The following is a 25,323-nucleotide window of genomic DNA, read 5'->3' as shown; positions in this document are numbered from 1 at the left end:
AAGGTGCCCACGGAGAAGCGCTTGAAAATAGCACCCGCTGGACTTTCGAGAACCCTTTTCGACCCGTCCTTTCGAGTCGAGGTCAAGCGTTTCGAACCATTTGCCATATCTGCTTCATTTCCTGGTGAGTTTTTGCAAACGACGCTCCATTTCCAGTCTTGCTATTCACGTTTACGTCATTATGGACGCGATATCGCACCAAAATCGATACAATTTGCAACAGATCCTGCCAATTCGAAGATTATTCTGCTTGTTAGTACTAAGCGTGACTCACCGCGATTCACTCGTCTTAAAAACTTGTGTTGACGTCGATTATGCGCTGATTTTCCAGCGCCGTTTGTGTAGGTGCCTTCCAGGACTCGTGTAAAAGAGCCCGAGTATGAAAGCCCATTTCTCACATAATGACACACGCGTGCGCGCGCACACATACACACACGCACGCGCGCGCGAGCGCGACTATGGATGTCGACGAGAAACAGTTTCATGAAAGTTAATAAGCCCATCAAATGGTTCCTCAAAAGGCAATTAGAGACTCGTGATGTTTCGTCTTTTCTTTGCTTTTTTTCCTCCCATCAATGGAACCAATTTGATTTGACTGTCCGAGGAGGAAATAAACAGCTTCACATTTCCGGCATTTGATGTTCGTCAGAGTCAGGGCTGGGATAAATAGTGTATTGTTCCTTGAAAATGTGATTATGTGTGTTTTGAAATTTATATAACCCGGCGTGAGGCGTGTTATGTTTGTTTGATCGGGTCGTGTAATGTAATGGCTCTTTACAGGGCGCTACTCAGTGTGTCCACAAGGCGGCGATGTTTCCATAAATTGGGGTCCAAGCACAACAACGAACGCGGCCCATCGGCAATGTGGATTACGCAACGTGTTTTCTTTTCTCCTCGGTCAATTATAATTATAATAAGAATAATACATTTTGTGCTTCCATTCCAAGCAGAGTACTCCGGTTCTTTGTACTGATGGTTAATTCTTTAATGTGATTTCACTTGCATGCTGAATCACCAACGATACCACCACCGTAGAACTACAAACAAGTATACAAATATAGCTATTATTTACACAAACATTTGGAAATTAAACATATGCAATAAAATCGTACAAACCGCTTTGCCCGCCGTCTTCTCAATAAAATGAAACTTAAAAGGACAACCGACGCCTCCGGACAAGTTGTGTTCATAATTTGTAAAATCGCTTCAGATGACTTCTACTGAGCGTATTTTACAAAGATTCCACTGCATATAGCTATATTTTACGTTTTAAGACTCACGCTGAATATTCAGGAAGTCTTGTTTTTGAGTTGGTGATGAGCCCTGACGTCACGGAAGAAACGCCCCTCACCGAAAATGGCCACACAATGCATTTTGCGGTACTTTGTTTGGTCTGAAAACTTCGTGTTGATGGCAAAATTAGAAGGAAAACATAAATAATGCGATGGTGAATCGTTGTGTGTTGCACCAAGACTACTATTTGATACTAGTTGACACACATTCCCAGCAGACAAATCAGCCCATTTACATTGCTGTCATTGACGGCTCGAATTAATGTGGGAGGACTTCTCTAATCGATTGCAAACATGCATGCTTTCCTCTTCAGAACTATTGAATCATATTCATAACTGGATGCGTAACAAGAAAGCATCTTCTCCCAATCTGAAGCCATTGTTTTGATTCTCGAGCAAGGCAAGACGTCTTGGCGTGACTTCACGAACTGGGGGCGGGACTTTTTGAAAATTCGCAGCTGAATTTTTTGCAGATTTAGCACACTTGGAGTCATTTTTATTGGTGTTTTGCAGTTTTGCATTTGACTAAAAATATCAGCCTGTGTGTTGCTGATGTCAGTTCGGAAACAAACAAATTGTGTCGGTTGTCCTTTAAATAACAAGGTGCGGAAAGCAAAACCTGCCCTGGAAGTGACAACAACCCAAAGCAATGGCAAGAAAATAAAGCACAGCCATCTGCTGGTCAGCTATGGGATAGCAGTTATAAACAAGTGCATTAGCTGCATTTACACATTTCATTCTGAGCACCTTTCAAAACTCTCAAGGTCACTTTACAGTCAAAGGATCAGTTTTTCTGTGGGTGAGCAACGGCAGCTCAACCTGGAAGTAGTAATAATAATAATAATAATAATAATAATAATAATAATAATAATAATAATATTTCATTTCTAAGCGCCTTTCAAAACTCTCAAGGTCACTTTACAGTCACAGGATCGGTTTTTCTGTGGGTGAGCAGCGGCTACCACACGCGCCAGCGTTCACTCAACCCGGAATAACTCAAATAGATAGAAAGTTAGCTAGCTAGTTAATAGATAACTAATAGATAACTAGCCCGCTAGTTAGATAGCTCATGGATAGCTAGCCAGGTAGCCAGTTAGATAGCTAGCTAGATAGCTAAATAGCCAGCCAGATAGCTAGCTGGGTAGCCAGCTAATAGATAACTAATAGCTAGCTAGCACACGAGTCAGATAGCTAATAGGCTCGGGGTTGCTTTGACCATATTGGAAAGAAAATTGGGTGCGGTTCACTTCCCTTTTAAGAAGCCCGACAAAATAAAACACGACGTTCTTGTCGGTTTTTAGGAAGCTGCGTTGGCCTGAGGATTGATGCCCCCCCTTTTCCTCTTCCAAAATTCCCAGACGTCGGGCATACAATTTACAAAACGTCTCCGCCCGGGTGGCCGACAACTTCAAGAAAAAGAAAATAAAAGATTTTGTTTTCAAATCAAACGTTTGCTTTATTCAATACAGCGAACCTTCGTTTATTGCGGGAGATTGAATTACCCCAACGTTATTGTTATTATTTTATTGTTATTATTATCATTTGCTTGCTATGTGCTATCTATTAGATATCTGGCTGGCTAGCTATCTAGTTAGCTATCTATTCACTATCTAGCTGGCTGGCTATCTAGCTAGGCATCTGTTGCCTATCAATAGGCTAGCTAGCTAGCTTTCTATCTATTTGAGTTACTTCCGGGTTGAGTGGCGCATGTGGTGGCCGCTGCTCACCCGCAGAAAAATCGATCCTGTGACTGGAAAGTGACCTTGAGAGTTTTGAAAGGCGCTGAGAAATGAAATCTATTATTATGAGTAGTGTTATTAGTATTATTTTTATTATTATTATTTGCTAGCTATTTGCTATCTATTATGCACTGAAATTTATTATTATTATTATTATTATTATTTGTTGGGGTAATTCGCTATACAAGCGAATTACCCCAACATTATTGTTATTATTTCATTGTTATTATTATCATTTGCTTGCTATTTGCTATCTATTAGATATCTGGCTGGCTAGCTAGCTATCTAGTTAGCTATCTATTCACTATCTAGCTGGCTGGCTATCTAGCTAGGCATCTGTTGCCTATCAATAGGCTAGCTAGCTAGCTTTCTATCTATTTGAGTTACTTCCGGGTTGAGTGGCGCATGTGGTGGCCGCTACTCACCCGCAGAAAAATCGATCCTGTGACTGGAAAGTGACCTTGAGAGTTTTGAAAGGCGCTTAGAAATGAAATCTATTATTATGAGTAGTGTTATTAGTATTATTTTTATTATTATTATTTGCTAGCTATTTGCTATCTATTATGCACTGAAATTTATTATTATTATTATTATTATTATTATTATTATTATTATTATTATTTGTTGGGGTAATTCGCTATACAAGCGAATTACCCCAACATTATATTATTATTATTATTATTATTATTATTATTATTATTATTATTATTATTATTATTATTATTATTATTATTATTATAAGACACCCCAGCGCCGTTGGCCAGACAACAAGCGAAGGGGAGCCGGAATCCGACCATCCCTGCATGCGAGCATATTATTCAAAGATGACTCAGAGGAAATCTCCTCTGCGCATTCACCATTGATCTCCTTTTATGAGGCAATTTAGCCATCGCTGGGGGTTGCCATGGCGATGCCCGCGGTACTCAGAGGCAACCGAAGGACCTTCTGCAAAACGACGCTGGCCGTTTGGGACCGCGTTGCCCGGGGGTTCAACCCCACGCGCCTTCTGCTGGGGACGAATCAATAACTTATTCATGTTCCATGTGGAACTTCTACGGGCCAAGAGGGGGCGTCGGGGTGGTTGACCGCATAATAATAATAATAATAATAATAATAATAATAATAATAATAATAATAATAATAATACATTTCATTTCTAAGCGCCTTTCAAAACTTTCAAGGTCACTTTACAGTCATTGGATCGGTTTTTCTGCGGGCGAGCAGCGGCCACCACGTGCCAGCCTTCACTCAACCCGGAAGTAACTCAAATAGATAGAAAGCTAGCTAGCTAGCCAATTGATAGCCAACAGTTACCAAGCTAGATAGCCAGCCAGCTAGATAGTGAATAGATAGCTAACTAGATAGCTAGCTAGCCAGCCAGATATATAATACATCGCAAATAGCTAGCTAATAATAATAATAATAATAATAATAATAATAATAATAATAATAATAATAATAATAATAATAATAATACATTTGATTCCTAAGCGCCTTTCAAAACTCTCAAGGTCACTTTACAGTCACGGGATATTTTTTTTTCTGCGGGCGAGCAGCGGCCACCACGTGCCAGCCTTCACTCAACCCGGAAGTAACTCAAATAGATAGAAAGCTAGCTAGCTAGCCAATTGATAGCCAACAGTTACCAAGCTAGATAGCCAGCCAGCTAGATAGTGAATAGATAGCTAACTAGATAGCTAGCTAGCCAGCCAGATATATAATACATCGCAAATAGCTAGCTAATAATAATAATAATAATAATAATAATAATAATAATAATAATAATAATAATACATTTGATTCCTAAGCGCCTTTCAAAACTCTCAAGGTCACTTTACAGTCACGGGATATTTTTTTTTCTGTTGGTGAGCAGCGGCCACCACGTGCCAGCCTTCACTCAACCCGGAAGTAACTCAAATAGATAGAAAGCTAGCTAGCTAGCCAATTGATAGCCAACAGTTACCAAGCTAGATAGCCAGCCAGCTAGATAGTGAATAGATAGCTAACTAGATAGCTAGCTAGCCAGCCAGATATTTAATAGATAGCAAATAGCTAGTAAATGACACTACTACTACTACTACTACTAATAATAATAATAATAATAATAATAATAATAATAATACATTTCATTTATAAGCATAACTGCCTCTTGTTTTGAATGCGGGATCCGTGGCGCTTTTCCAGCCCGAAAAACGTCGGAAAGGCCAGATTGGTTGAGGTCAAATCTCCCGATTGTCTTAGATTCTATCCATCCTGGAAAAGAATCAGAATCAGAATCAGAATCAGAATCAGAATCATCTTTATTGCCAAGTATGTAGAACACACAAGGAATTTGTTTCCGGTCGAACATGCTGCCCGCTCGCTCTGAATCATTTTTGTCTAATCGGCTCTTGGCTGTCGACACAGAACGTGGGAGGGGGAATGAGTCACCTCTTTCCCGTTTCAAGGTCAATTTCTTGCATTGAAAATGGCTGACGCGTGCGTAGGACGGCCGGCCGGCGTTTTGGAAACAAGCGCTTCTTGGAGACACCTGCAGAACTTTTCCACCCCCAAGCTTTTATTGAACTGGCCAAAACACGAAAATAAATAAAGATGACACCCATAATCTCCATGGTGTGTTCTACTATCTTTGTGACTGCTTTATTCCCTGTACAGTGATACCTCAGTTTACAAACGTTTTAGCTCACGAACGTTTCACCTCAGGAACATTAAATTCACGAGAATATAATCTTGGCAAACGAACCAAACCACTCGGAGCCCCTATACTAGTTTTCGTCACCCCCTTTCTTTGAGTGCAGACGTGGTTTGTTATCGAGTGGAGTACTTTTGCTATTTTGAGACCGAAAAAGACCCCACCACAGGCTAGTGTTAAGCCGAAGAAGACACTAAATAGAAACTTCTGTTGATTTGGATTAAAAAAAAAGAAGCTAGCAGGGGACAGTGTGAGTGAGGGTATTATCGCTGAGAAAACACGGCAACTTCAATCGGATATCATCAAAAGGCAACTACATCAACGACCATCACAAAGATCAATAAAATCACTTGAAAACTGCACTCTTGTACTGTAAATATGGGTTGATGCAATACAGCTACATATATCAATATACCTTTTCTTGATACTTGCACTATGTACATTTTTTTTATGAAATGGTTTTGCACATTTACAGTATACATCTCAGTCTGCTGACATTTTTACTGTGCTTAGAATATCCTGTTTTTCTTTCCTTTCACACCCCCCTCCTTTCAAATTGCTGCTGTGGACTGTAAAGTTCCCCATTGTGGGACAAATAAAGGTTTTCTGATTCTGATTATGATTATACAGTACAGTTCATCTCTTTCATTACAATCCAATATCACATTTATTATACATAAAATAAGGTCTATTTTGTGTAGTTTTAAGGCTTATTTAGTAGGAAATTATGTTTAATTGGGACCTGGGAACGGATTATTCTCATTTTAATGGTTTGTTATTGGATATAAATGTTTGGCAGACGAACCTTTCACCTTACGCACACTTTCTAGGAAGCAATTATGTTCTGAAGCCGAGGTATCGCTGTGTATGACAATTGTTCATGTTAAGCTATACAAATCAAGAGTACTACTCCCTGCAGCCCCACTGATAGTTCCTATTGTTCTGACTAACGACTGGCCTGATTGCCCCACTTCCACCGGTATCACCTCATCAGTATTACTAATCCTGTTTTGCCGAAGCAGGCTATTGTATGAACGATCCAAATTGAACCTCACCCCACCATGGTGGTTAAGGGAAGGATTTTGCTGTTTGATGAAAATTGCTTCTTTTACTCCCCTTTCAAACCATCTATGTTCTTTCGCTAAGATTTTAACCTCATTGTCATCAAATGAGTGGTTGCTAGCTTTTAGGTGCACATGTACTGCCAATTGAGGCCCACTAGCATTATCCCTGTGATGTTGCTAAAGTCTTTTTTTGAGAATTTGTTGAGTCTCCCCAATGTGCTGCTCTTTACAATTTTCATTCTTACAATGTATGGAATAAACTACATGACTTTGTTTTTCATTTGGTAGCCTATCTTTTGGATGCACTCATTTTTGCCTTAATGTGTTTATCGGTTTGAAATAAGTAGGAATTTTATGTTGCCAAAGGACTCTTTGTAATTTTTCAGAAACTCCTGCAATGTCAGGTACTGCTACTCCTCTCCTTTTTGTATCTTGAGAATTATCGGTTTCATTCCCTATTCTTTCTTTTTGACATTTGTTGAATGACCACTGAGGGTACCCACAGTTAGTGAGTGCTCTCCTGATATGTTTTGACTCCTTTTCTCTACCTTCAACTCTTGTTAGTATTAGTTTAGCCCTATGCCGGAGGGTTCTGATAGTACTCTGCTCCCCCCAACTTGAAAGCAGGGACCTATCATAGCAGAGTCCGTCACCGCCATGTCTGGACAGTAGGGATATAGATATATATAGGGCCTAAACTACCAGTAAGAGTTTAGTTTGCTGACAAAGTTTCTTGGATAAGAAGCGAAACGTCCGACACCTTCAAAGTAGTACAGATGACACCTGAAGAAACCTTTTCATCGACAGGAACTCAAAGTAATCCAAAAAATAAAAACAAGACCTGTTGTAACTTGGTAGGAGAGTCAGTGTGAGGTGACAACAAGAAGGTCTTGTCATCATCTTCAGGACACAGGAATTGTTTTGATTTTTGTTTCGTTTTCCTAACAGCCGCAAGCTGGCTGGGCCCACACAATTCAAAGCAGGTCTATGTTTGTTTGTATGACTAGTCTTGTGAGGACCACTAAAAATTTCTACCATACGTAGTGGGGACATTTTTGACAAGTGAGGACCTTTTGGCCGGTCCTTACAAGTTTTTCATTCTAAAGGTTTCTAGAGAGTCATCTGTTAAAGTTTCAGAGAGGTCCTCACAAATTCACCCATGATTTTTTTGGTGTGTATTTTCATTTCACTCGGATACACACACTTTTTACTGTGTGGGTGTGTGCGTGGTTAATGAGAGGAAAAAGTTCATACCGCAAGAAGTAAAATGATATTTTAACCAAATTCACGACAGGGGTGAGGACTTTGAATGTACCCATTCAGAAACCTCACTCCCGCTGTTATTTCAGTTTCAAGTCCACTTTTTACTTCTTTGTTTTTAACTCATTCCTCCCGGCAAACGACTACAGTCGTTGTGTTTTTACTTCCGTGTATCCCGATTCACGCCTCCAGTCTTGGCTGAAGCGATAGCAAATAATGCCGGATGCCGACTACAGGCGGGCCGTGAATAGTTGTTAACCCTTTACGGACGATTGTGCTTCTAGATCGAGAACATGAAAGGTAGCGGTTCAAGTGCCCGATTGAAACTGATGCGGCACAAGTTACATGTCTCTTTATTGTAACAGATTATATGCAGCTTTGCCTTTAAGAGCGTCAGTGACATCATCTCCATCTTCAAAGCGCCTTCTATTTTTCGTCATGGATGAAATACCACGTAAGTATATGTTGTAACTATTTTATCAGCTACAGTAAAGTCTCGTTATATCGATATTCAAGGGAGTCCGAAAAAATATCGATATAACCGGGACTATCGATATATCCGACCCTGTTTGCATGTAATTTTCTCTGTGCGTGCATAGAAATAGTATCGATATAACCGGGACTATCAATATATCCGATATCGATATAACGAGACTTTACTGTATTTAGAAGAGGTTCACCGTGATACTGAAATGCATAAACTACCGCTAGCTTGTTTATTTACCGAGAAATTTTAAAAATAAGGAGTGTCTCGAATTCGGAACATTCCAACGCTAACGCAATTTTCATGATGATATTGTTGATCCTGACTTGGTACCCGATGGGAATAATGATGTAAGTCACAGGTGTCAAAGTCAAGGCCCGCGGGCCAAATCCGGCCCGCCACATCATTTTTTTCGGCCCGCGAAAGCAAATCAAACTTGTTAAATTCCATGATGATTGCTAAAATCTGAGCCAAAATTTCATATTTTTGGATGTCAACCACAATAAAAGTCATTATTCTTGACTTCAGATTTGAAAACGAGTTATTCCTTAATTTGCTGTGTGCTCTATATGTAATAATTGAAGGGATTTAAACATTCTAATGGCTTCCCCAAATTCATAACGGCCCTCGAGAGGAAACCATAACTACAATGTGGCCCGCGGCAAAAAAATGACTTTGACACCCCTGATGTAAGTGAATGATGTAAGTTTTCCACTAATAACTGTACTTCATAGCTTTGCATTCGCAATATGATTATTGAAACGGAGGTCCATATGGTTTTTTTTTTCTAAAATACCCATGTACTGTATATCTTTTCAGATCCCGACGAGAATGAAATAGATGACCATGTTGATGAAGACATTTTGGCATCTGACACAGTCGTCGTGACTGTTGCATTGATGAACTTCATACGCTAACTCCAGGAAATGACTCAAATGGTGGAAATACTTGTTCTGGTTTCTAGTGGATATTTGTATTTGCAATGGATTTATACTGATGAAACTCTCTCCAAACCATCAAGTGAAAACCAGAACAGGTCGCCTCCGAAAAAGGACTCAATTAGAATTCAGGACAAACTGAGCTCATCAATTGTTTGGCAATTACAGAAGGAAAAGAAAAAGAGAATGCATGAAGGAGAATGACGCTGTTTCTTTCCCTCCTTCATTGGCCATAAAAAGAGAACATGTAAAGAGTGTGCAAAGAAGAAAATTCGTCACGAGCCAAGAACAGGTTGTGAGCGATGCAAGGTGAACTTATGCATTCCATGTTTTAAACCGTACCACAAATAAAAACATCCTGAATTATTTTAAATGCATTCTAGGTTGATTTCATGCATATGTGACTTGTTGTGAATGCATTTTGTTGTAATTTGCAGGTTTTGTAAAAAAATCTTCATTAACATTGCAATAATTTTCTAAAACTTCAATCAATTTCACAAAGAAACGTTGTTATCTTATTCTATTTTTATGTTATGAAAGTGTACTAAAAGTTTCATAAAGATTGAACAACAAATAAATAAGTTATAACAGTTTATTTGAACACACATGTTAGTTATGAATTTCCTGCTGAAGCCACTCAGGGAGCACACTACAAAGCTAGGCTGCAGGCTCTGTAGGCTGTGGGGGAAGAAATGCAAAATGCCTGCTAGGGAGGAAAGAGTTAAAGAAGTTGAAGTGGGAAATGGGGTGACATTTAGTGTTCAAATGTCACACTAGTTCTTCTCTAAACTTATCGGTGGTCCTCACTCCTTATCTGGAGTTATCCGGACCTCACAAAACCATTGAAACGGGAATGTGTGTGTGTGCATATATGTATGTGTGTGTGTGTGTGTGTGTGTGTGTGTGTGTGTGTGTGTGTGTGTGTGTGTGCATGTGTGCGTGTGTGTGTGTGTGTGTGTGTGTGTGTGTGTGTGTGTGTGTGTGTGTGTGTGTGTGTGTGTGTGTGTGTGTGTGTGTGTGTGTGTGTGTGCATGCAAGGCCCGGGTGGACTTTGAATAGTGAGAGACTTCCTGCACAGGCGAGATAATGACATATGTGATTAGAATGCCAGATAGGGGTTTTATGTGACTGCTGAGCCAATATACGAGCTGATTGGTTTGCGCAGTCTTAAAAAATATTGAAAGTGAAGGCACACACACACACACACACACACACGAGCACATTTAATTGCGTAAAACGTGTTGTGTTCAACAGGAAGTGACCTAATGTACAGCACGAGTAGGTTATTTGTTGAACAGCAAAGAAGGACAGTGTTACAGTGAAACCTCGGTTTACGAACGACTTGGCTTACTTTTCGATTCACGAACGTTACATTTGTGAAAATGTTACCTTGGCATACAAACTATTTTTCGGGATACACACGGACCTGCCACAATGAGTGATGTGTCGTTGGCGAACGAGCCCGTTCTCCTAACAAGTAAATGGTGGCTACAGACAGGGAGTGAGGCCATTCTCCAAAAAACAAAATGGCGTCTTCGGTTACAGCCGCGTGATTGGTCAAGAACCCACCAGTGGGGGGTTAAACATTAAAGAGACGGGCAGACAGTGAGAGAGTGAGAAAACACACACACGAAAGGGAGATGACAGAGCTTGAAACAAAAAAACAAAAGAGTGTGAGAATAGTGAGAAAATGGATAGAAAACAGTTTAAATATCCCATGAATCAGGCTCCACAAATAACCCGCATCTGTACACTTGATGCAAAAAGCGATCAACCCAGCTAAACACATCACAATTGATGAAGAACTAGATAAAATTATTGAAGAGAAAGCACCTACAAGGGTTCATTCCTCAAGATGGTGAAAGAAGAAGGTTACGTTCCTCATCAAGTGTTTAATGCTGAGGAAAGCGGCCAATAAAATGACTTTATTGGACAGTACAGTTTATTTCTTTAATCATAACACTATAGCACATTTATTATACATAAAATAAGGTATATTTTGTGCAGTTTTAAGGCTTAGAAAATTATGTTTTATGAGGACCTGGGAATGGATTATTCTCATTTTAATGGTTTCCTGCGGGAAGCAATTAAGTTTGTAAGCCAAGGTCTCACTGTACTTTTTTTATGACCATGTACTTGATTAAAAAACGATGTTCTGAGTCATACCGATTGCAATTAAATTGATAGTGACTCTTGAAACATTGAACGTTTTTGTTTATTTTTTATGATACTAGTGCAGCGTTGTACTACCGGAGACAAATTCCTCGTGTGTTCTACATACTTGGCAATGAAGATGATTGTGAATCTGATCCTGATTTATTTTTTTTTTTTTTACAAAAAGTTACACTTTTCAATGAAAATAGTTACATCACAGAATGTTTGACTTTTTTTGTTACAGTGCGAACATTTATTCAAGTATATTATGTCAAGTATATGATACTACATTTTATGTGAAAAGTATCGTAAAATTTTATGACGTTTAAAATAAAACAAACAATTTAATTTTGAAGGGCAAAAACCACGGAAGAGAGATTCGGTTTGCCTTCGTCAGTGCGTCTCAGGTCGGATGATAATCGCTGGTGGTTTGTCTCCCTCTATCGGCATCAAGCAGAATTACTCCTAACGAACAGTCCAGTTTTCTGCGGAACTCCTTTGAACGACGTGTTCCTTTTAAATCTTGAAGAAACGCTGATTTTTAAAATGCTTTTGTTGGAGTAGATTTCCGCATTATTTCGACCTTCTTTCCCGTTATATATTGTTCCGAGTGGCTTTTATTTTGTACACAAAGCAGTTAAAGGTTTAGAAACACTCTGGTGCCGTTGAAGCGTCTGGTCGTGAATTGACTTTTGTCTCACAATCCTACGACAAGAATTTCATTCGTCGTTTGTCACCAAAGTGCCACTCTGAGCTATGTGGCGCCCTCGTGCGGCCGGGGCCGACAAAATAATAATAATAATAATAATAATAATAATAATAATAATATAATAATAATAATAATAATCTAGCTAGCAAAGCTAGAAAGCTAGCGAGCTAGCCAATAGATAGCTAATAGTGAGCTAGTTAGATAGGTAGCCAGCCAGCTATATAGCTATATAGCTAATAGCTAGCTAGCTAGATAGCCGGCCAGGGAGCTACAATGCAAATAGCTAGTTAGCGAGATAGCTAGCTAGCCAGTAGATAGCTAATAGTGAGCTAGTTAGATAGGTAGCCAGCCAGCTATATAGCTAATAGATAGCTAGCTAGATAGCCGGCCAGGGAGCTAGAATGCAAATAGCGAGTTAGCGAGATAGCTAGCTAGCCAATAGATAGCTAATAGTGAGCTAGTTAGATAGGTAGCCAGCCAGCTATATAGCTAATAGATAGCTAGCTAGATAGCCGGCCAGGGAGCTAGAATGCAAATAGCGAGTTAGCGAGATAGCTAGCTAGCCAATAGATAGCTAATAGTGAGCTAGTTAGATAGGTAGCCAGCCAGCTATATAGCTAATAGATAGCTAGCTAGATAGCCGGCCAGGGAGCTACAATGCAAATAGCTAGTTAGCGAGATAGCTAGCTAGCCAGTAGATAGCTAATAGTGAGCTAGTTAGATAGGTAGCCAGCCAGCTATATAGCTAATAGATAGCTAGCTAGATAGCCGGCCAGGGAGCTAGAATGCAAATAGCGAGTTAGCGAGATAGCTAGCTAGCCAATAGATAGCTAATAGTGAGCTAGTTAGATAGGTAGCCAGCCAGCTATATAGCTAATAGATAGCTAGCTAGATAGCCGGCCAGGGAGCTAGAATGCAAATAGCTAGTTAGCGAGATAGCTAGCTAGGTAGCTCATTTGGCCTGGAGACTCCACACAAAACAAGCCACTTGACGTTCAAATAATAAATAATAGCTGTCGATTCCGTTTTCACTGTTTTAAAATGAGGACATTTTTGTCATATAACTGTGATTTAATTCTTTTCAATTTCTTTTTATAACATTTTTGAACGTAGTAAAACGGGCACATTTGCCCACTTTGGGAATATTACAGGCTTTGCCATCTACTGCGGCAAAACTTTGAATGTCCTCAAGAATTGTCACTATGATGTAAAGAGAGTTTTGAAGAGCGCTTGTTAATGAAATGTAATATTATTTGCTATCGCTTAGCTAGCTAGCTTGCTATCCATTTGAGTTACCTCCGGGTTGAGTGAACTCTGGCGCGTGTGGCTGCCGCTGCTCACCCACAAAAAAAAAAAAAACGAATCCTGTGGTTGTAAAGTGACCTTGAGAGTTTTGAAAGGCGCTTATGAAGAAAATGTATAATAATTATTGTTATTTATTAGCTATCCATTAGCTATCTAGCTAGCTTTCTATCTATTTGAGTTACTTTGGGGTTGAGTGGACGCTGGCGCGTGTGGCTGCCGCTGCTCACCCACAGAAAAAAAAACGTATCCTGTGGTTGTAAAGTGACCTTGAGAGTTTTGAAAGGCGCTTATGAAGAAAATGTATAATAATTATTCTTATTTATTAGCTATCCATTAGCTATCTAGCTAGCTTTCTATCTATTTGAGTTACTTTGGGGTTGAGTGAACGCTGGCGCGTGTGGCTGCCGCTGCTCACCCACAGAAAAAAAAAACGTATCCTGTGGTTCTAAAGTGACCTTGAGAGTTTGGAAAGGCGCTTATGAAGAAAATGTATAATAATTATTCTTATTTATTAGCTATCCATTAGCTATCTAGCTAGCTTTCTATCTATTTGAGTTACTTTGGGGTTGAGTGAACGCTGGCGCGTGTGGCTGCCGCTGCTCAACCACAGAAAAACTTTATCCTATGACTGTAAAGTGACCTTGAGAGTTTGGAAAGGCGCTTAGAAATGAAATGGATTATTATTATTATTATTATTAGTATGAAGAATCACGGACGCTCACCGGGCTTCGTGCTGGCGGTCCCCTTTTTCCCCACTCGCCTCCCACTCCCTGTCGGGGGCGGGGCTTGCACCCCCCCCCCCCCTGTTAATGCCGCCGCGAGCTGCACAGAAAGTTCGTCGCGCGTATGTCGAGACGGCGAGTCGGGAGCGCGGAGTGAAGCGGCTCGGGGAAGGAGGGGGAAGGACGGCCAAAGATGATGCTGAGGGTGGTGAAGTTGACGTGCGCCATTGTGACCAGGGCGCTTTTTGTCTTGGTGGCGCTGGCGGGCGTGTGGCGGGTGACCTGGGTCAAGGGGGACCCCGTCTTCTGGCTGCTCACGCTGCTCTTCGCGCCGCTTCTGCTGGAGATGGTCGTCACGCTCAAGAGGAGGAAAGGCCAAGACTACAAATGGTGAAAGACCGTCTCTTTTTTTCACCCCATTTCCCACCCGCCTCCGTTTCTTCCCGTCTATTGTTGGTGGGGACAATGTGGAAGGGGTGGTCCCCCCCCTCCCCCCCCCCTACATGACGTTTCCCCTGAGCGATTGCAAGACAGGATGCCCCAAAGTCCACCTCCGACCCCTCCACAGGGGAGATACATTTCATTTTAATAATAATAATAATATCGATGAAAAGGTTTCTTCAGGCGTCATCTGTACTTCTTTGAAGGTGTCGGACGTTTCGCTTCTTATCCAAGAAACTTCGTCAGCAAAATAAAGTCTTACTGGTAGTTTAGGCCCTATATATATCCCTACTGGCGGTGCCGGACTCTGCTATGATAGGTCCCTGCTCTCAGGTTGGGGGGAGCAGAGGACTACTCCCTGCAACTGCTCCACTGATAGTTCCTATCGTTCTGACTGATGACTGGCCTGATTGCCCCATTTGCTCTTTTGCCATGTTCCTTTTCAGGTTTTCGCCTCCCATCTTTCTCTTCCTCATCAGCATCATTCCCTCCGTTTGGATCCTGGAGCTTCACTACCAGCAGGACAAAGCCAGCGACCCGCAGGTACCGGCGTCGCCTTCTCTCGGACTTTGTCACTGCGTTTCAAATGCTTGATCGCTGTCAAAAATGTCAAAATGGGCCCTATTCCTGCATGATCGTGTCCTCCAATGGCGTGGCGATGAGCTGAGGCTCTCCTTCCTTGCAGTGCAAGAAGCTGGACTCGTGGGAGAACGTCAAGCGAGTCATCAGCCCCAACGAGACCGCCGGCGATAACATGACGTACCAAAACTACCTGGAGGTAAAGACCACTTTGCCCTGCATACATTTGCTATCTATTCGCTATCTAACTTGCTAGCTGGCTACCTATCGAGCTATTTATTTGCTATCTAATCACTGTATAACGAGCTAGCTAGCTATCTATTAGTTATCTATTAGCAAGCTAGCTAGCTTTCTATAGAAATAGATATATCTATTTAAGTTATTCCGGGTTGAGTGAACGCTGGCGCATGTGGCTGCCCCTGCTCACCCACAGAAAAAAACTTGTCCTGTGACTGTAAAGTGACCTTGAGAGTTTTGAAAGGCGCTTAGAAATGGGAAAACTGTGACAAAAGCCCCAAATTATGCCAGAATAATAATAATAATAATAATAATAATAATAATAATAATAATAATAATAATAACAATAATAATAATAATACATTTTATTCTTAAGCACCTTTTCAAACTCTCACGGTCACTTTACAGTCACAGGATAAGTTTTTTTCTGTGGGTGAGCAGGGGCAGCCACATGCGCCAAAGTTCACTCAACCCGGAATAATTAAAATAAATAGAAAGTTACCTAGCTTGCTAATACATTGCTAATAGATACTGACGCTGCCACCCGTTGGTAGAGCAAAAAAAAAAAAAAGTAAACTCTTTCACTGCCATTCACAAATTTATTCAGGAATTGAAAATATGACGTAGAGCACCATTCGCTAATTAGTTCGGGTTTTGTTTTTTTTTCCTGCGAGGGTAACCGATAAAGCGCTGGCCAGGCCTCTGGCCAGCGCTTTTTCCCCTTCCACTAGGGGGCAGCCTTTCCCTTTTATTCCAAGTTAGCGTTTTTTTACAGCTTCAGCTGTTGTGAAAGCGCTATCCAAACCAATATGGATGTATTGTATTTTGTACAACCACCCCCATTTCAAGCTCATATAACTCCAGATCCATATCATTTCGGATTAGAACTCTTTTTTTTTCGGATAAAAGAAGAAAGTCTAAGGTTTCTAACACTGTACTGAATGCTGATGTTGTCCTAAAAGTCAATATTCTGTGGGTTCTGGAATTCAAGTTAAATATTTAAAAATTAAAAATTAAAAATTAAAAATTAAAAATTAAAAATTAAAAATTAAAAATTAAAAATTAAAAATTAAAAATTACAAAATAATAATAAAATAAAAATAATAAAATATAATACAAATACAAATAAAACTAAAAAAATAAATAAAATAAAAATAAAAATAAAAATAAAAATAAAAATAAAAATAAAACAAAAAATAAAAATAAAAATAAAACATGAAAAATGAAACAAACATTAAAAATTGTTAATTCAAAATTTTGAAATAAACATAAAATAAACATTAAAAAATAAACATAAAAAAATAATCAATAAAAAAAACAATAAAAAATAAACAATTAAAAAAATTAAAACATAAAAATTAACAAATAAAAGCAAATTAATTAATTGATTAATACATTTGACTCCGAGCTGCACGTGTGATTTGTGTCAGCAGTTGACCGAGTGGCTGTATTTGGTCCCAAATATTTTTTTGGAGGTCCGGTTGACAAGCGAGACTCCCGTTTGGAAATCTGTCAATCTGTCTGTTTGGATGGTCAAAAGCTCCCATTTGGTGTTTGCTCAGCAAAATGTTTGCTCAGCATTTCTTCGGATTCCCAGCGCGTCCTAAATTTAGGGCGCCGTCTCCGCGTGGGCGGCGGCGCCTTTTGCCGACATCAAAAGATGGAAATATCTGTGAGAGGCAACTTGCAAAGGATCGGCGAGCAGAAGCGGCCGCCTTTTGCCAACTTGTTCAACTTTGCCTCAGACAAACACAGACAGTCAGTCAGCAACAGGCTGGCCCATCATCAGTCCCGAGGGGGGGGGGGGGGGGCGGTTGGCGAAATCACCTTGCTAACGCCACGAGCGCACGGACTTGCCATGAGCTCTGGGCGCATTGGACTTTGAAAGTCTGCGACAAATTGACTTGACGCTGCGGGGAGAATAAACACGCGAGGAACATCGCACAAAGACGCCAATGTTGACGTCGCGCAGGTTGTCGGAGCGCGTAGGACAAAGAGCCTTCTCAGGAGAAAAGTCCGGAAAAGCGCTACGGGGTCACGGAGGACGTCCCCAACGAGACCGGGCCCATCCAAACCAGATTTTCCCTCCCGCGTCTGACCAGGAAGTTTACAGGCGCTAATTTGAAGCTCAAGTCAAAGTCAATAATAATAATAATAATAATAATAATAATAATAATAATAATAATACATTTGATTTCTAGGCGCCTTTCAAAACTCTCAAGGACACTTTACAGTCACAGGATCGTTTTTTTCTGCAGGTGAGCAGCGGCAGCCACATGCACCAGCGTTCACTCAACCCGGAAGTAACTCAAATAGATAGCAAGCTAGCTAGCGAGCGAATAGATAGCTAATAGCTAGCTAGATCGCAAATAGAGCGCTAGCTAGCTCGAAAGCTAGCCAGGTAGATAGCAAATAGAAAGCTAGCTCGATAGCTAATAGCTATATAGATAGATAGATAGATAGATAGATAGATAGATAGATAGATAGATAGATAGATAGATAGATAGATAGATAGATAGATAGATAGATAGCAAATAGAGAACTAGGTAGCTAGATTGATAGCTATTAGCTAGGTAAATAGATTGTGAATGTAAAGTGAGGTAGTGTCATGTGTAATAATAATAATAATACATTTAATTTATAAGTGCCTTTCAAAACTCTCAAGGTCACTTTAAGATTACAGGATCGGTTTTTCTGCGGGTGAGCAGCGGCAGCCACATGTGCCAGCGTTCTATCAACCCGGAAGTAACTCAAATAGATAGCAAGCTAGCGAATAGATAGATAGATGGATAGATAGCGGTCACGGTTTGCAAGGTGGTGATGGCGGGTGCGGATCCCAAAAAGCAGACGGGAGGGAGCAGGAGGTTGTGTTTGACAAATTGTATTAAAATAAAGTCAGCGGGAACAAAATCAAAAACATCCAAATCATCTGAACGGAAAAAAAATACAAAGTATCAAAAGAAAACCAAGATTAAAAGTCCGCCAAGGTTAAACAAACACATGCACCGCACACAATGCATACAATGACATTTAACAATTACCCGACAACGAATGGTCGTGCCAGGTGTCCTTTTAAGTGTCACTGATTGTAACGACCACCACCTGTGTAGGTGCAGGCGAGGCCGACAGCGCCAGCCAGATGATGACAATAGCGAGCTAGATACCAAATAGAGAGCTAGCTGGCTCGCTTGATATGCTTTTTATGAAACAGTCTTGCACATTTACAGTATACAGTTGACATTTTTATTTCACTGTGCTTAGAATAGCTTGTTTTTCTATCCTTTAAACCCCCACCACATCCCTTTTCAAATTGCTGCTGTGGACTGCAAATTTCCCCGTTGTGGGACAAAGAAAGGTTTTCTGATTCTGATTGATAGCTAATAGATAGATAGATAGATAGCCAGATAGATTGCAAATGGAGAGCTAGCCAGCGAGATAGCAAATAGAAAGCTAGTTCGATAGCTAATAGCTAGATAAATAGATTGTGAATGTAAAGTGACGTAGTGTAGTAATGCAAAAACCAAAACGGTTGAAGTGAGATCTTACAGAAAAACAGTACAAAATAGAGTTCAGGATGATAGTACAGCGTGTAGCGTGGACTCAGAGTTAGGTGAGTGTGGCAGTGGAAAGGGGCAGGCGGGGCAGGGCTGGGAGGGACTTTTTGCAACTCCACAAACAGTCGTCGTCTGCCCCTTCTAATATGGGAGCGCAGATTGTAACCTCCATGAAACGCCACTGAGGGTCCCAAAACTTTTCAAAGAAAAGAGGCGCCCGCTCCCTCTTCCTTTTCAGGGCGGGGGTGGGCTTCAATAACATCCGGCCGAGTCTCGTCATGGCGCACCAACCGTAGCCAACCGTAAACACATCCAGATGGCCGCTCGGGGAGAAGCAACCCTTTTGTATCGGGGGAGTGGGGGGCCGACAGCTGTTTTTCTTCATGGCTGTGACTCTTAATAATAATAATAATAATAATAATAATAATAATAATAATAATAATAATAACACATTTCATTTCTAAGCGCCTTTCAAAACTCTCAAGGACACTTTACAGTCACAGGATATTTTTTCCTGCGAGTGAGCAGCGGCTGCCACACGCGCCAGCGTTCACTTAACCCAGAAGTAAATAGATAGAAAGCTAGCTTGCTAGCTAATAGATAACTAGCTAGATAGATAATAGATAGCTAGCTATCTATTGAATATCTCGCGAGCTATCTATTAGCTATCTGGCTAGCTTTCGATCTATTTGAGTTATACCGGGTTGAGTGAATGCTAGTGCGTGTGGCTGCCGCTGTTCACCCACAGAAAAAAAAACTGACTGTAAAGTGACCTTGAGAGTTTTGAAAGGCGCTTATAAATCAAATGTATTATTATTATAATTATTCATTCTTCAGCACTTTCTGTACCCTCATAAAGCTGTTCTAGATGAAAGAGGAGAGGATCAAAGCATTCTTTTCAGCAGTGGATCAGGGACGTCATGGTGGAATGTGCATGTCTACTACAAGCTAAATGTTGAAAGCAAAGACTGTAGCGTCCATTGACAACAAGAGATTGTCTCACATCTCCTGTCCTACATAAATTCGCTTCAATTCCAAGCCGCGACAGTTCCACATACGCATCGGCGCTGTGCGCTGACGCTTTCTTCTTCTTGCAGAACATCAACCAGGCGCTGTGCTCCAACGAATGGATCCTGGCCCTTCACCAGATCCTGCTGGTGCTCCTGATCGTAGGCAAGTGGCTCCTCCCCTTGGGGGGCGGCGTCACCCGGGACGAACTCTCTCAGCTGCTTCTGATCTTTGTGGGCACGGCGGCGGACATCTTGGAGTTCACCAGCGAGACGCTGTCCGACGTCAAGTGGGTGGCCCGTCTCCTTTTTCTGGGCCGGTCCGCAACGCCGACCCCTGCTTTGACCTTTCCAGGGAGAACAGTCCTCAGTTGGTCTACATCATCTTAGCCGTGTGGACGTGGAGCATGTTGCAGTTCCCGCTTCATCTGGCCGGTGAGGTCACAGCCGTCGGCAGCAGTCCAATATTTGGAATTTGCTACCTATTAACTAGCTGGCCGGTTAGCTAGCTATCTAGTAGCGAACTGGACGGCTAGCTAGATATCTGGCTGGCTGTCTATTAGTTATATAGCTAGTTGTCTAGCTGGCTATCTATTGGCTATCTATTAGCTTTCTACTAGCTATCTATTAGCGAACTGGCCGGCTAACTAGCTATCTGCCTGGCTATCTATTTGTTATTTAGCTAGTTGTCTAGCTGTCTAGCTTGCTATCTATTGGCTATCTATTAGCTTTCTATTAGCTATCTATTTGTTATCAGTTAGCGAACTGGCTGGCTAGCTAACTATCTGGCTCGCTGTCTATTAGTTATATAGCCATCTATTGTTGTCTACTAGCTATCTATTAGCGAACTGGCCGGCTAACTAGCTATTTGCCTGGCTATCTATTTGTTATTTAGCTATCTAGCTGTCTAGTTTGCTATCTATTGGCTATCTATTAGCTTTCTATTAGCTATCTATTTGTTATCAGTTAGCGAACTGGCTGGCTAGCTAACTATCTGGCTCGCTGTCTATTAGTTATATAGCCAGTTGTCTACCTTGCTATCTATTGGCTATCTATTAGCTATCTATTAGCAAACTGCCCAGCTAGCTAGCTAGCTATCTGGCTGGCTATCTATTCGTTATATAGCTAGTTGTCTAGCTGGCTATCTATTGGCTATCTATTAGCTTTCTATTAGCTATCTTTTTGCTATCTATTAGCGAACTGGCCGGCTAGCTAGCTATCTATTTGTTATTTAGCTAGTTGTCTAGCTGTCTAGCTTGCTATCTATTGGCTATCTATTAGCTTTCTGTTAGCTATCTATTTGCTATCAATTAGCGAACTGACTAGCTAGCTAGCTAGCTATCTGGCTGGCTATCTATTCGTTATATAGCTAGTTGTCTAGCTGGCTATCTATTAGCTATCTTTTTGCTATCTATTAGCGAACTGGCCGGCTAGCTAGCTATCTGGCTGGCTATCTATTTGTTTTATAGGCAGTTGTCTAGCTGGCTATCTATTAGCTAGCTAGCTTTCTATCTATTTACTTCCGGGTTGAGTGAACGCTGGCGCGTGTGGCTGCCGTTGCTCACCCACAGGAAAAAAAATATCCTGTGACTGTAAAAACTTGAGAGTTTTGAAAGCCGCTTAGAAATCAAATGTATTATTGTTATTATTATTTGCTGCGGCGGTCAACGTTCTCCTCGGGATGGGAAAAGCGCCCCGTGTCTCTCGTCGCTTTAACAACCGAGGCTGTTACTGAGGCTGTTACAAAGCGCTAACATGGAAAAAGGGCAATGCTGCCCCCTTGTGGAATGGAAATGGGAGTACATATTGTGTACTCCTTGGAATGAAGTATCCCCAACTATCCAGCTAGCTATCTATTAGCTAGCTAGCTTTTTAGTTGGCTATCTATTAGCTAGCTATCTGGCTAGCTAGCAGTCTGTTAGATATCTATTAGCTAGCTATCTTTCTATCTGAGTTATTTCCGGGTTGAGTGAACGCTAGCGCGTGTGGCTGCCGCTGCTCGCCCACAGGAAAACTTATCCTGTGACTGAAAAGCGACCTTGAGAGTTTTGAAAGGCGCTTAGAAATGAAATGAAATGTATTATTATTATTATTATTATTATTATTATTATTATTATTATTATTATTATTATTATTTCCGTCAGTGGTGAATTCCAAGTCTGAGCCGCCAGATGAGCCGGAGCTGCGCCGGGCGTCCCTCCTGAGCAAGCACAGCACGGACATTTGGGGCATCGTGGAGGCCTTGTTCATCCAGGACGGTCCCTTCCTGATGGTGCGCCTCACCGTCATGACGTATTTCGACGTCTTCCACCAGATGCTGGTCTTCTTCGCCATCAAGAACTTCCTGGTGGTCATTTTGAACGTCTACCGCCTCGCCGTCATCTGCCAGGACTTTCGACCTTCTCGGAGGCACGGCGGTGGCCTGAATGGCGACACGCCCTAATTTTGCGGGGAAACCCTGAACGCTTCTCCAGTGTTTTCATTTGGGACCACAATTGCTTTGTCCCTCAAAGTCACTTCAGCGGGAAGAATCAGTCGCCTTTCCACCACTTTTCTTTCACTGGATGCCCCCCCCCCCCCCCCCCCCTTTTTTAGCTGCACATGCGCCGTCGCTCTCTTGCTAAACGCATTAGCGGTTCTCGAGGACGACTGGACTGGAGTAACCGTGGTGGTGTGAGAGCCCAACAGGAAAAGAGGAAGTGGGACAGGGCGAGGGGGGGGGGTTTGGATCTCTTCAAATGTGCCTTAGCGCGATAAACAAAAAGAAAAGACAAAGAAGAATTTCGTCCTCAACCCCAAAAATGACTTTGGATTTGCCATCCCAATTCGTGCAATCTGAGCGTGACAAAAATCGTGTGACTGTAAAGTGACCTTGAGAGTTTTGAAAGGCACTTAGAAATCAAATGGATTATTATTATTATTATTATTATAAAAGGTGGCGAACGGTGGCAAACGGCGGCAAACGGCCTTCCTGCTCTGTGGCAAAGTGCTGACAGGATAGGAAGATGGGAGTAACTTTGTCAGGAAGGTGAAAGAAAACCTACTTCAGTGTCAACACTGGCGCTCGCTCCACCATTTGAATTCATGCTGACTCACACTATTTGTGCCGGTGTTTTGCTCGACAGAATCAGAATCATCTTTATTGCCAAGTATGTAGAACACACAAGGAATTTGTTTCCGGTCGGAAACGCCGCACTAGTATCATCATCAAAAAAATTGCAAAGAGGCACTATACAGTAGATAGCTAATAGATAGATAGTAACACACTTTTCAAGTATTGCTGTTCAACATTGAACCGCTATAAAAACAGGCCCTAAAAACACTCCTTGGAAAGTCCCATCATCAATCCTGTCTTGTCTTAAAGGACAACCGACAACATTTTTTTTGTTTCCTAACTGACATCAGAAAAACGTTTTATAGCATCTAAAATACCCAAAACACACAGACTGGTATTTTTAGTCAAATGAAAAACACCAATAAAAATGAGAACTACTTCAAAATGCCCTCGGGATGGCAAATTTCCTTGTTTGTGACGTGACGCCAAGACGTCTTGCCTTGCTCGAGAATCCAAACAATGGCTTCAGATTCGAAGAAGATGCTTTCTTGTTACTCATCTAGTTACGAATATGATTCAAATAGTTCTGAAGAGGAAAGCATACATGTTTGCAATCGATTAAAGAAGTCCTTCCCGATCATTTTGAGGCATATGGACTCCAATGTAGCATCCAGGACAATGCACAAGATGGCGCCCAAGCTCCGTCGGAAATGGGCTGATTTGTCCGCTGGGAATTTGTGTCAACTCGTATCAAATAGTCGTCTTGGTGCAACGCACAACGATTCACTATCGCGTTATTTTCCTTCTAATTTCCCCATCAACACGGATCAACACGACGTTTTCAGACCAAAGTACCCAAAATGCATTGTGTTTCGCTTTCTCGGTGAGGGGCATTCCTTCAGTGACGTAGGGTGAGGACTCATCACCAACTCAAAAATAAGACTTCCTGAATATTCAGCGCGAGTCTTAAAAGGTAAAATATAGCGAAATGCGGTGGAATCTTTGTAACATACGCTCAGTAGAAGTCATTTGAAGCCATTTTACAAATTATGCACACAACTTGTCCGGAGGCGTCGGTTGTCCTTTAAGGCGGAGGAGACACGCGTACGTCAGGGATTCGTTTCATTCCATTTGAGTTGCAATTGTTCAAACACTGATTTTATTGTGTTCATGCTTTTTCATGAATGAATGGTACCTTTGTTAAGATTTACGTATAAAATTTTACACCAATTTTAAAATGTTGTTTTTGTGCAAGCGGTGATGCTAGTAATTGTTCAAAGGACGAGATGTGTCCTTCCAGCAAGACGTGGGTTATTTCAAACGAGTTACATTCAAGTCGATTGAGCGCCATTTCAAACTTGTCTGTACCGAGTATGACGTCACGTACTCAAACTCGCGGGCAAAACAGAAAATGGCGCCTCGCTGTGGACATTTCCAGCAGTAACACATTACCTGTGATGCAATCTGTATACGACCGAATGATTCAACGCCTGACAGTTTAATAATAATAATAATAATAATACATTTAATTCATAAGCGCCCTTTAAAACTCAAGAACACTTGACAGTAACACGATAAGATTTTTTTTCTGTGGATAAACGGCGGCAGCCAGACACGCCACGCTTCACTCAACCCGGAAGTAACTCAATATAAGATGGTCACCGGCACAATAACATTTAAATACAATAAAACTAATCACAATTTGACGCTAATTTTATGTAGAGAAGTGATTGAATTGTTTCTTAGTACATAAATACCCTCGTTATCAGCCAGTCCTCCGTACGTGCTTCCGCGCAACGTCTTGGCTGCCATCGTACGGGCAAACAAATGGCTACATTTCCTTTCCAATGTCTTCTTCTTTTCCTTTCGGCTTTTCCCTTCAAGGGGTCGCCACAGCAAATCAGTGTCCTCCATCTTTAGAGGTTTGATCCGCATGTGTGTTTTGTCCAAGCTTTTATATATATATATATATATATATATATATATATATATATATATATATATATATATATATATATATATATATATATATATATATATATATATATATATATATATATATATATATATATATATATATATATATATATA

At 41.0% G+C, this 25,323-nt stretch overlaps 2 protein-coding genes across 3 annotated transcripts in view; one reads left to right on the top strand and one right to left on the bottom strand.

Moving 5' to 3' along the window:
* The window catches only part of arid5b (AT-rich interaction domain 5B), a 45,214-nt gene extending 44,500 nt beyond the window's left edge, over positions 1–714 (bottom strand). The window contains exon 1 of the mRNA XM_089012236.1: positions 275–714. The gene's annotated coding sequence lies outside the window, so the exon portion shown is untranslated. The remainder of the gene's footprint in view (positions 1–274) is intronic.
* LOC148888897 (transmembrane protein 26-like) lies at positions 13–25,177 on the top strand. 2 transcript variants are annotated; one of them, XM_089012243.1, is made up of 7 exons: positions 13–124; positions 14,597–14,749; positions 15,247–15,343; positions 15,486–15,578; positions 20,268–20,467; positions 20,533–20,612; positions 22,322–25,177. In XM_089012243.1, the coding sequence occupies exons 2-7, from the start codon at positions 14,706–14,708 to the stop codon at positions 22,618–22,620; spliced, it is 813 nt and encodes a 270-aa protein (XP_088868369.1). In that variant the 5' UTR covers positions 13–124; positions 14,597–14,705; the 3' UTR covers positions 22,621–25,177. The 2 variants fall into 2 exon arrangements, with proteins under 2 accessions (XP_088868369.1, XP_088868368.1); XM_089012242.1 differs by lacking the exon at positions 13–124 and having other exon boundaries at positions 14,049–14,749.
* The last annotated feature ends 146 nt before the right edge of the window (positions 25,178–25,323 follow it).

This window comes from Hippocampus bargibanti, linkage group LG13 (genome assembly GCF_051943395.1).
Source record: "Hippocampus bargibanti isolate YZ-2025 linkage group LG13, ASM5194339v1, whole genome shotgun sequence".
Classification (NCBI taxonomy): Eukaryota; Metazoa; Chordata; class Actinopteri; order Syngnathiformes; family Syngnathidae; genus Hippocampus; species Hippocampus bargibanti.
Note: the sequence above shows the minus strand (reverse complement) of the source record. Positions and strands in the feature narration are given on the sequence as shown.